The 12130-nt window shown below is 37.3% G+C and overlaps 1 protein-coding gene across 1 annotated transcript; it reads left to right on the plus strand.

The window, feature by feature from the left end:
• The first annotated feature begins 2076 nt into the window (after nt 1-2076).
• LOC113079620 (uncharacterized) lies at nt 2077-4808 on the plus strand. The gene is made up of 3 exons (XM_026251864.1): nt 2077-2298; nt 3280-3424; nt 3792-4808. The coding sequence occupies exons 1-3, from the start codon at nt 2235-2237 to the stop codon at nt 4297-4299; spliced, it is 717 nt and encodes a 238-aa protein (XP_026107649.1). The 5' UTR covers nt 2077-2234; the 3' UTR covers nt 4300-4808.
• Nucleotides 4809-12130: the final 7322 nt, after the last annotated feature.

The raw sequence follows: 12130 nt of genomic DNA on the forward strand, positions 1-12130 counted from the left end.
AATGTTTTCTATTGGTTCTTAGTTTTAAATAAATGCAACTTATAGCCCAGTGCGATTTTTGTTTTTTACTCGTCATTACGTATTTTTGGACTAATGCGACTTATAGTCCGAAAAATACGGTATATATATATATATATATATATATATATATATATATATATATATATATATATATAGAAAAAATGTCAATCATTTAAATACAAGTTTTAGAGCATTTATCAAGCTGAATTTTTCAAGTTTGTTGGAACATAAATGTAAACTTAAATATACATTTAAATTAAATACAATTGTATAAATAAAAATCAATTAAACTGAAAAAATATAAAAAATGAAATGTATAAAAATTTTATAATAGTAGTGCTGCAAACCCACTAGCAACTAGCAACATTTGTGTTTGGTATAAATGACACAGAACATCTAAAGTGTATTCTAATTTCAAAGTTACATTGCAGTCCGTTCATTATTAAAATAAAGTACAGTCAATCAAACATATAAAATGCTTCCGAACAAATGTGATTCACCATTCTGGGCAGCTCCAGTACAGCTGTCTCTCCGAGCAGGGTGCTGTCTGTGAGCGGGGCGGAGTAACGTAGCCCTCAATCACGCTGCAGTATTTGTAAGAGCTGCCAACTTCTCCACCCCATTTACAGAGTGAAATTCTTTGACTACCTTTATCTCCCAGGACTGTTGTTGATTCTTCCAAAAGTTTTGGCTTGGGGTCCTTTAGCAGCACTTTCCACTGCACCAATAACCCGGGGCTGCCCGCCGACGTGCCTGACTTAAATCGGCGCTACTAAACACGGATATCCGCCGATGCTGATATATTAAAAAATGACAAATATCGGCCCGATATATTGGCCGACCGATATATCGGTCGACCTCTACTGGATACCACTGCTCAAATCTTTCAACCATGAGAAATGCAGTTCCAGCATGTCCTCACATCCAGTACAGCAGAATGGTCAGGATGACCTGAAATATATAACCAACTTAAATCAATTTAAATGTATTTAGTCTTGCGCTGAGTGATACTGAAACAACCAGTTTGGTGGGGGTCTGCTAATCAATGGCGGCGCCTGGGGAGCCTTCAATAAAATATGAAACCATGCCCCCCTGGAAAAACACCATTAACACCCAATAATGAGCTATAACAGAATGTGTTGTTCTTGAGGGAGAAAATGGGAAATGATTTATCCCACATACACTGAACATGATATCGGCGGCCTCGGTCTAATTAACGTTAAACTTTATACAGTGGTTTATAAGTACACTATGACTTGTGTGAGCTTCATCAAGAGCGAGCGGCAGACATTAAAACAAACCAATTATGGTTACTACAGTTAAAGTTTAAATAATTAGAAAGTCTATACTGTATAGTTTGTCGTGTTAAATTTCAAATATTTTAAAACCGATATATTAGATTTTAAGAGTTAACGTTACCTTAGACCACCACTGAGATTGCTTTTGAGCTAATTAACCAAACAGAGCATTTACTTAATAAATTGAATTAGAAAATCTACAAAAATACGAAACACTACTCCTTTTTGATAACAGCTAATGTTATATCAGTTAAAAACTATGAATAAAAGTTTATAGTGCTTACCTGTTCCTCCATGTCCATCCGCTGGAAGTTGACCGCTACAGAAAAAAATGACGGACACGCACACATTGAGCACTAAACTCAGAAAGTGACGTGGGCTGCTAGTTTAAATGTTAATTTGTCCCGTGCTCTCTTTCAATAAATCTCTTTTCATTATCAACATTTGCTAAGTAAATTGTTTTTTTTTTTGTTCTTAAATCAATGGCAAATATTTTATATATATATATATATATATATATATATATATATATATATATATATATATATATACCTGTAATATTCTCATCCTCACAGTCGTGACTATGTTTTGAAGCAAACAGAAATATCTGGAGGAGTATCATCTGAATTGAGATCTGCTGCTGTGAAGATGGAGTTTGTTAAAGAGGAGAGTGAAGAGAACACGAGAGAACCAGAAACCTGGAGAATAAAACTCGAGGAAACAGAAACCTGGAGAATAAAACACGAGGAGCCAGAAACCTGGGGAATAAAACACGAGGAGCCAGAAACCTGGGGAATAAAACACGAGGAGCCAGAAACCTGGGGAATAAAACACGAGGAGCCAGAAACCTGGGGAATAAAACCTGAAGAACCAGAAACTTGGAGAATAAAACACGAGGAGCCAGAAACTGGGAGAATGACCAGAAACACAGAGAATAAAACACGAGGAGCCAGGAGAATAAAACCAGAGGAACAAGGAGGTTGGTGTTTATTCAGCATTCATCTGTAAATAATATTTGTGATACATACACAAATCCTTCATGCAAAAATAAGACGTTACCTATCAATAAATTGTCTTAAATCCATGTTTTAAAATTCTTATGGAGATGGAACTGCACTGACACTGAGAAGATTTCATTATTACTTTAATTAGACTTTATTACCGCTTTTTGAAAATCAAGAAAACTGTATTGAACTCGGAGCCTGGGAGACTGAATACGTTTTTACGCTAGTCGTAGAAACCAGCGGCGTAAAGTTAGTTTTAGGTTCAATGTTCGCCAGACATTTGCTTTCGTGTGCCACTACTCTATTCGTCAGTCCTACAAAGATACCACAACCACGATTAGTTTTAACATTATGCAACAACTTTATATCAACGTTAAAATATTATTTAAAAACAGCCTAAAGGCCTGTTCACACCGGGACAGATGTTTAACACCTCGTGACTAAACAAAGTGCGCCAATGTGAGTGTGCACACCGATGCGAAAAACGGCACGCGTAAAAGCATAATTTTTTTTTTTTAAAGCCTCGGGTTCGTTTTTTTGGTTTGACGCACCTCGTCAAAAACTATATGACCAATGAGATTGGGGCTTCTGAAGTTACAGTAAAACACAACTTGGGGGCGCTCAAACACAAAACGGTCTTGCCGAGCACACATACGTAACGGCGGAGATATACGCCAAGTAGCGCCTACACTGCAGGGAAGAAATAAGACGAAGAAGATGCAAGGCAAGATGAATGTAGAGCTGCTGGTCTCATTGGTGTCGGAACATAAAGAACTATATGACAAACGCGACAGCGATTACAAAAATCTTGATAAAAGAGAACTGTTATGGAGTGGTATTGCACAGCAAATGGGCCTTGATGGTGAGATTCATTTCACTTAATTGTCTTTCATGTACATAGGCTTGTAATTTTTTCCTACAAACATTTGACAATCACCATCGTTTGTGTGCTGTAGTGGAGGAGGTAAAACAGAAATGGAAAAGCCTGCGAGATACATATACAAGAAAAAAGCGCGAAGATGATTGCCGAAGTGGACAGGCTGCTAAAAACAAGAAGCCGTGGAAATTTATGAAGGTCATGGAGTTCCCTGAATTTCGAAGGTATTATCATTAGAACATTACAATACATAGCTGTGTGAGCTCTACTATAATGCATTGACATTAAACATCGATTAACATGATATCATTGCATGTTCCCTGTTCACCATGGGATCACACCTCTAGTTCAATATGACCCATGCTTTTTTGCTTAAGGGTGAAGATCTTTTCATGTTTTGTAAAATACCCTTATCTGTTAAACATATTTTATTGGATTGTCCTGGACTTATTACAAGTAGAATCCTCTTTTATGAAGTTACTTCACTTAAGGACATATTTAATGAGATTATGCCTGAAAAGGTTTTGGATATTTTTATCATGTGTTAATTTAAAAAAAGTTTTCTGATGTAAACTGAATTTGTTTTTACAGTGTTCACAGCAATATTTCTCCTGAAAAAATGGATGAAGGGGTTGACCAGGTGGTGGTTCAAAAAGAAGTGAGCGACAGAGAAGAAGCATCAGCAAGCACGTCTCCAGGATCATACTTCTCCAGCCCAACTGTGACAAGGCCTACTGTAAACAAAAGAAAACGGCCAGAGACACTAGACCTCTTGGACCGGTACCTCTTATCCAAAGAAGCCAGGAAAAGTGAGAAAGAGGAACGCAGAAGAGAGAAAGAGGAGCTCAGAGAGCAACGAAGAGAGCAACAAAATGATGAAAATTACTTGTTTGCTCTTGGCTTGATACCAGTACTAAGGAGATTGTCCCCAGCCATACAGTCTTCGGTCAAATTAAAAATACATCAGCTGTTGCATGATGCTGAGTTTGGCCAAGCCTCTTCTGCTTTTTTTCCACAGCAGTTGCCGGTGTCCTACCATCAGGTCCCCCCACAGACCCCAACAAACTATGGCTGCTCTACAACTTCTTGGCTACCCTAATAGATGTTTATTATATACATTTTAAATCAGTATTTTTTTTTAGTGCTTTTTTTTTTTTTTTTTTTTTACATTCAAGCGCCACCTTGCGTACCGGGGTATTTCTGTTTTACATTAAGCGCCATCTAATGTCAGGGAATGAATTTGCATGTTCACTCGGCTCATCCTCAGCGAAAATCGCTTGGGTGTGAACACAAAAAACGCGTTGCCGATATTCGTCCCGGTGTGTACGACCCTTAAGTGTATTGTAGCAGCAAATTTAAACCAGAGAAAGCTTTGATGTGCTAAAGCAGTGCTTGATGCATAAGGGATCATCTGACAATTTCACCGATTGCTTGACTTCTAACATTTAAAATAAAACATTACCAAACTAAGCCGTGTATAACTCAAAGTGATTTACTACAGGTGGATTTTGCCAATACCTTTTCTTCATATATTCAGTACAGTACACAATTATTTTAAAATATATATTTTTAATATATTAATTTTTAAGCCTTTTGTTTTACTGGGACACAGGAAGTGTCCTCATAAACCATGTTTATGTTGTAGTACCCATAATATTATACACATTTGTGTCCTCATAAACCATATATACCACTGTACACAAATAAATGAATCAATGTAAATATAAATAATGTGCTGTAGAATCAAGAGCCACTAGGACTGTACTACAACCTTTAAAACATGAAAAAAGAGAATTAGGTGATTTTTGGTGAATTAGTTTTTAATGAAATTATTTGTGTGCTATACAAGCAGTAAAGGTGATATTGTGAAAATGTAACCTTTAGTAAATCAATCTGGTCTCTACCAATGTAAAGAGAATTAGGTGATTTTTGATTAATTAGTTTTTAATGAAATTATTTGTGTGCTATACAAGCAGTAAAGGTGATATTGTGAAAATGTAACCTATAGTAAATCAATCTGGTCTCTACGAATGTACAGCAACCAAAAAAAAAAAAAAAAAAAAAAAAAACATTGTGAATTTCAGTATTTTTTTTCTAAGAATAATTATGCACTGTTTGTAGAGTATTGGAGTTATTGACAAAGTTTCACCTGTAGTGACTTCGTCTTGAAACTACAAGCGTACCACAACCTTTGGAACATGAAAATTTTTTTTTGGTCAATTACAGTAAATGTATTTCATAATTATGTACTTTATGTACAGAAGTACAGAAGATGTATGTTTGAAGTCAGTCTTTTTTTGTCAAATACATTTTTATTCAATTATCAGAAAAACCTTACAATAATCACATGATCCAGGATTAATTTTCTTATATGCACAAAAAATAAAATTGTAACACCCTATCGCAAGCCTGTTAATATACAATACAGTGACATTCAAAACTTGTACATTGTAACTTTTATGTTACAATATGTAAGGGAAACAGGTCAATTTAGCTCAAAGGGAATCATTTAAGATTTTAAAGGGAATTTGAACAGAATCACTGTTTCACGGCTGTTCACGGAGACGCGCCTGCGGTTCAGTGAACGAGCCGGTCGACCGATGATGCCATCTCCACTGCCGTCCACTCAGCACTCACCCATCTGGGAAAAAAAGGACTCTTATGTCAGAATGCTGTTCATAGACTTCAGTTCAGCATTCAACACAATCATCCCTCAGCAGCTCATCATCTACAAGCTGAGTCAGCTGGGGCTCAACACTTCGCTGTGCAACTGGCTGTTGGAATTTCTGACTGGAAGACCTCAGGCAGTACGGGTCGGCAGCAACACATCCAGCACCATCACACTGAACACTGGGGCCCCCCAAGGATGTGTGCTGAGCCCCCTCCTCTTCACTCTGCTGACCCATGACTGCACACCGTCACACAGCTCCAACCTCTTCATTAAGTTTGCAGATGACACGACGGTGGTGGGTCTCATTAGCAACAAAGATGAGACAAACTACAGGAGTGAGGTGAGCCGCCTGGCTGGGTGGTGCAGTGACAACAATCTCTCTCTGAATGTGGAGAAGACGAAGGAGATTGTTGTAGACTTCAGGAGAACACACACTCAGCACGTTCCTCTGACCATCAACAGTGCGACTGTGGAGAGAGTGAGCAGCACCAAGTTCCTGGGTGTGCACATCACAGAGGACCTCTCCTTGACTGAAAACACTGCAGCACTGGCCAAGAAATCACAACAGCGTCTCTACTTCCTCCGCAAACTGAGGAGAGCCAGAGCCCCGGCCCCCATCATGTACACATTCTACAGAGGGACCATCGAGAGCATCCTGTCGAGCTGCATCACTGTGTGGTATGGCGCCTGCAACACGTCCTGCCGAAAGACTCTACAACGCATAGTGAGAGCAGCTGAATAGATCATTGGAGTCTCTCTACCCTCCCTCCAGGACATTTATGGAACACGTCTCAACCGCAAAGCCCTCTGCATCACAGATGATCCCACCCACCCATCACACAGCTTCTTCAGCCTGCTGCCATCAGGGAGGAGACTGCGGAGTCTCCAGGCCAGGACCAGCAGACTGAAGGACAGCTTCATCCACCAGGCTGTCAGGAAGCTGAACTCCCTCCCGAACCTGCCCCCCCTCCCCTCTTCTTCCCCAGGCACCACTGAACTATGAACCCCCCCCCCCCCCCCCCCCCCACACACACTAATTATATGATGACATGCACGAGTCACTTGTGCAGCATTGGTCTGCTCACTCACCTCTCACTACCTCATTCGGCATGGAACTACCTCATCAGTCCGTTAAATAACTGCTCTTGGTCACTTGTCACTTTAATCAGACTTAAGATATTTTAAATAAGTGATTTTTTTTGCACTAAAAAATCTTTTAACTGCACTGTTGTTCACTTCATTGATTTGCACTATATCTGTCATTTACCTTGCGCTGCTTTATTTAACTTTATTTTTAACTTTTATTTTTATTATATGTCTTTTTTTTATAATTCCCTTATTGTATAATTGTATCTACATTTTATATTTGATCTAGTTATTTTTTTTAGGCTTTAATGTTAATGTTATCTGTATGCACCGGGGTCTGAGAGTAACGTAATTTCGATTCTCTGTATGTATGTACTGTACATGTGGAAATTGACAATAAAGCAGACTTGACTTGAACTTGAACTTGAATGTAGGCTGCTTACTGTGCAGTTACTGCTGTTAATTTTAGATGGTTACAGTTATTGTTTTCAATAGCCAAAAGCAAGTTTGGCCTATTAAATACCAAATATCTTGTTTATGCACACTTTCCTTCTTTCTGGTTTGTTGCAATATAAAAAAAAAAAATCGGACATCGGTATCGGAATCGGCCAGTTTGCTTGTAAAAAATCGGTATCAGAATCGGCCATGAAAAATCATGATCTGTGCATCCCTAGTTCAGACTGTGTAACCTTGGAAGAGCAAAGGGCTATAAGGTGGAGGACTGCCCTCTTCCTGGGTCGGTTTCACTCTACAGGAACTCAGTGTTGTTGTATGACTGTCTGACTTTCTTTGCAAAGAATAAAAGCTTTATTTTTAGTTATACCTGAGAATGAGTCTGTCTCTTATGCTGATGAGAGTTGATTTAAATTTTGCCACGACAATAACTTGTGATGTCATTACTATTGTTTGTAGCGGCAATTTGATCATATTTATACCTACTTCAATGTAAGAATGTATATTCAAAATGTATTGTTGAAATAAAATGTTGAATCACATTTTAATCTTTTGTTGTTTATGAAACAATACATTTTGAATATACATTACAGTACACATACAATCTACAGGATAGATTATTAAATGAAAACATTTCTTTAAAACAAAAAGTAAAAACCTGCTTGTGGTTTTGTCTTGTCTTTGATTTATTTTAAGCAATATATATAGAAATAAAATATTATAGGTAATATATATGTTATCATTTTGTTGAATTAAGAATCAATTGACATCAGATGTAGTGGGGGTACTGATTATTCAAACATTACATTAATGTTAGCTTTGAAATAATGTACCCCATTGACTTAGATCATGCGGTCTGGAACGCCACCCACGCGGCGCCGGGTCTGTGAAGCACCTCCTCAGGTCTCACATACAGGAGAATACCCCTACTAGGACCTGTGAGATTCTGTTTATGATTTAACTTAAAACATTTTATTAAATTTTTTAAGTTTTCTTATTTTATTTTGGGGATATTTCATTCATGTTTGGACATCTCTTAGCGGTCTAAAAAATGTAAGGGATAATTTTTTATATGTATCATCAGAAATGTTTATTTTATATACTATGCTATATATAAAATCACATTTAAAATAAGAAAAAATTTTCTTCTTCTTTTTTTAAAGAAGAGAATGCTGTGTTTTATAAGTTTGATAAACTTAAATGTTGAATACTTTTTTGAATTAATGAATGAATTGCTTTAGTAGCCTAAATGGCATTATATAATTAATTATTTCCATATTCTTTAACCCCTAGAGTCTGAGTGGGTTTTGGGGGACTGGAGATATTTTGGCATCCCCCAGACATTGGTGTTTTTCATTATCCTAAAACGTATTAATGGCTAAAGTCTGAATATCTATAAATATGTGAGCAGCATGATTGTGATTGTACATGTCTGTAATTTTGAGAAGGCAGCGTAAATGACCAGTTTTTTTTTTAAATATGTTTAAAACGTGTTTTATAAGCTCACTAAACATAAGTATTGGTTGAACACACCATTAAAATGTATGATGAATTATTTGCTTTGGTTTAGAAACATGTCTGTAACTGCGATGTGTTTTATATGTTTGATTAACTTGTTTAAAATGTATGTTCCGCTTTAGTAACGTTGTCATATATAAAATAAAAAAAAAAAATTCATATCCTTAAAACAGAGATAAGTCTCTTTTTAATTTGATATGTTCATTTATATGTCTGCTTGTTTATATGATTTATTAGAATACAAATTTGTATAGAAGCATTAATATTACACTGATATAACAAGGTACATGTGGTTTATGATGAGATTTATTGAGTAGTCATAATTCAGATCGCTTAAAAACTAAATTTAATAAAAATGTATGTGCATGCAGAATTGTATTGTGTGGTGGTAGGTGTAGAGTTAAAGGGATAGTTCACTCTCAAATTAAATTTTGATATGTTTTATCTTACCTCAAGGACATCCAAGTTGTAGGTTTCTTTGTTTCCACAGTATTTCCCATTTTAATATTTTTAGGTCCACCTGTTCTTGTCTGTGACTCACATAATGGATGTCTATGGTCACCACCTCAAAGAGCATGCACAGAGGAGTCAAAATTAAACAATTCCTCATCGTAAGTACACACTGATGACCTAAGACACGAAACGAGCGGTTTGTGTAAGAAAACTAACAGTATTTATATCAGTTTTACCAAATGGTAAATGGTTGCTAGGGCATGGCTAGGCTCCAAATGGTTGCTAGGGCATGGCTTTGAAGTGTTGAAGGTGATTCGTGATTAGCAATTTGCTGCCCCAAGTCAAACGAGCCCACCCTCATGTTTCTGTGAAGTCTAAACAAAGTTATTCATTTTATCCTTTTTCAATGGAAGTCTATGGAGCTTGTTGCTATGGCGCTCTATATGGTTGCTAGGGTGTGGTTTGATAGATTCACAGTGATCCAGAGAGACTGATTGGTTGGCTGATTAAAATGAGCCCACCCCCTTGTTTCTATGACACTGTGATACGGAATTATGTTCAATGCAAAATCCCTATGTAATTTCCCATAGTAGGAAAAAAAATACTGTTTCATGGGCGATCCCTCACTATAGTATGTCTATGGGGCAACTTTGGGGGGCTCTTGCGCTCCAGGGGTACAACTTATACCCCACTTTGGGGTAGGTTCTCGCACAGCTTGATAGCCTCTCCAAATGCGGTGATTTAAGTGTTTCTACGAAATTCCCTCTCTGCGCTAAGATCCGTCAAAGTTGGCCGCAATGCATTTCCTATGGGACGTTTTTCGGCCGATTCGACCGTTCTAAGAAAGAACGTAAATTGCGAGTTGGCGTGTAAGATGTTAAAAGATCTGCCAAATACTGTGGGGCGAGTCCATGCAGAGCCTTATATGGAAGCATTACAATTTTAAAATCTATATGGTATTTAACAGGCAGCCAGTGCATGTCCTCTAAACAGGAGTTATATGGTCACCAGCCCTAGCCCCAGTTAAAATTCTAGCTGCTGATTCTGCAAGTATTGCAATTTGTTAAGAGAGGATTTGGACACTCCAACAAGGAGAGCATTGCAATAGTCAATTCTTGAGAAAACAAAAGAATTAATAAATTTTTCAGCTACAGACAAAGACAACATTGGTCGAATACGTGCAATATTTCTAAGATGGAAAAATGCGGTCTTAACCGTGTTCTGGACAAAAGGCTTGAATGACAAAGTGGCATCAAAGATAACATCAAGTTTTTTTTGTTTACTGTGTAGCTCTAGGGCAGCACCATCAACTGAAAGATCTATTGAAGCAGCATTTGGCAGTTGGTGGAGAGAGCCAAGGAGCATAACTTCAGTTTAAGAGGTGTTTAGACAGAGAAATTTTTTAGCCATCCACATCTTAATCTCAGAAATACAGATGGAAAGATGAGAGATATCCACAAATTGACCAGGTTGAGAATGTATATAAATCTGAGTATCGTCAGCATAGAAGTGATAGCTTAGGTTAAGGGATCTTAATAGCTGACCAAGAGGATAAATATAAATACTGAAAAACAAGGGACCAAGAACAGAGCCCTGTGGGTCACCAGTACAGACAGGGTCCACATCAGATCTGAAACCATCCAAAAAAAAACAAAAGTGTGACCTGTAAAATATGACCTGAACCACCCAAGGGCAGTTCCAGATACACCAAAGACAGTTTGCAGTTCAGTTAGAGCACTTCCTACTTCCTGCTTCTGACCAACTTAATGGAGATGCAGAATTCATTTTTCAACAGGACTTGGCACCTGCACTGATGAGTTGATGTGCAGTTCAGTAATGCATTTCTACCTTGTTACAGTCCTTGTTACAGTGTACTTATGCATTTAGGTACTGAGTAATATTAACTAACTACATGTTCTTACTATAGGGTTAGGATAAGGGTAACTCATATGTAATTATGCATAATTAATTGGGTAGCACTTTATTTTACAGTCCTGTTCCTCATGTACATTCTATATACTTAATATAGTCATTACAGTAACTATGTAATAACTAGGTACTAACCCTGAACCTACCCCTAAACCTATGTAGTTACCTTGTATTACCAGAACTTTCTTAGATAAATACACTGTAAGTACACTATAAGTATATGTAAGTACACGTACTGTAAAATAAAGTGCAACCATTAATTGTTAGCCTATTATAATAGTAAGTACACGTAACATGTTCAATAGGAGTCTGTTTAAATTGAACATTGCAAGGTTTAAGTGAAGATGTGTCATTGTAGAGTGATTTCACTATGGTGATTCAAGCTGTAGGAAAAATACAAATGTTAAATTCATGATAGTATAATACTGCATTTTTGTCCTCTTCCACATAGTCCTAACAAAGCATATGTTGATGGAATGTGATCTGGTGCAATGTCACCCTTAAATGTTAACATTCAAAACTAGTGTAGCCTTTATTTGTAAAATTACTGTCTTAAGGTTACACTTGTATAAGCTACAAAACACATGAATAGATAATGATCTAAATTATTACCCGAGTGACAGAGTGAAAGGTATAGTTATCGTATGTAAGAGATTACAGATTTAAAAAGCCACATGGATGCGAGGAAGAGAGATGCCAATGTCTCTTCCTATAGGCCCCACAAACCCCAGCTTTGGCCCTGGGCACCAGTGTGCTCAACACACACCAGCTATAGGTGGAGAAAAAGCTGAGGATAGAATATTGTAGTCTGAAGTAATGA

Source organism: Carassius auratus, unplaced genomic scaffold (genome assembly GCF_003368295.1).
Source record: "Carassius auratus strain Wakin unplaced genomic scaffold, ASM336829v1 scaf_tig00028738, whole genome shotgun sequence".
In the NCBI taxonomy this organism is placed as follows: Eukaryota; Metazoa; Chordata; class Actinopteri; order Cypriniformes; family Cyprinidae; genus Carassius; species Carassius auratus.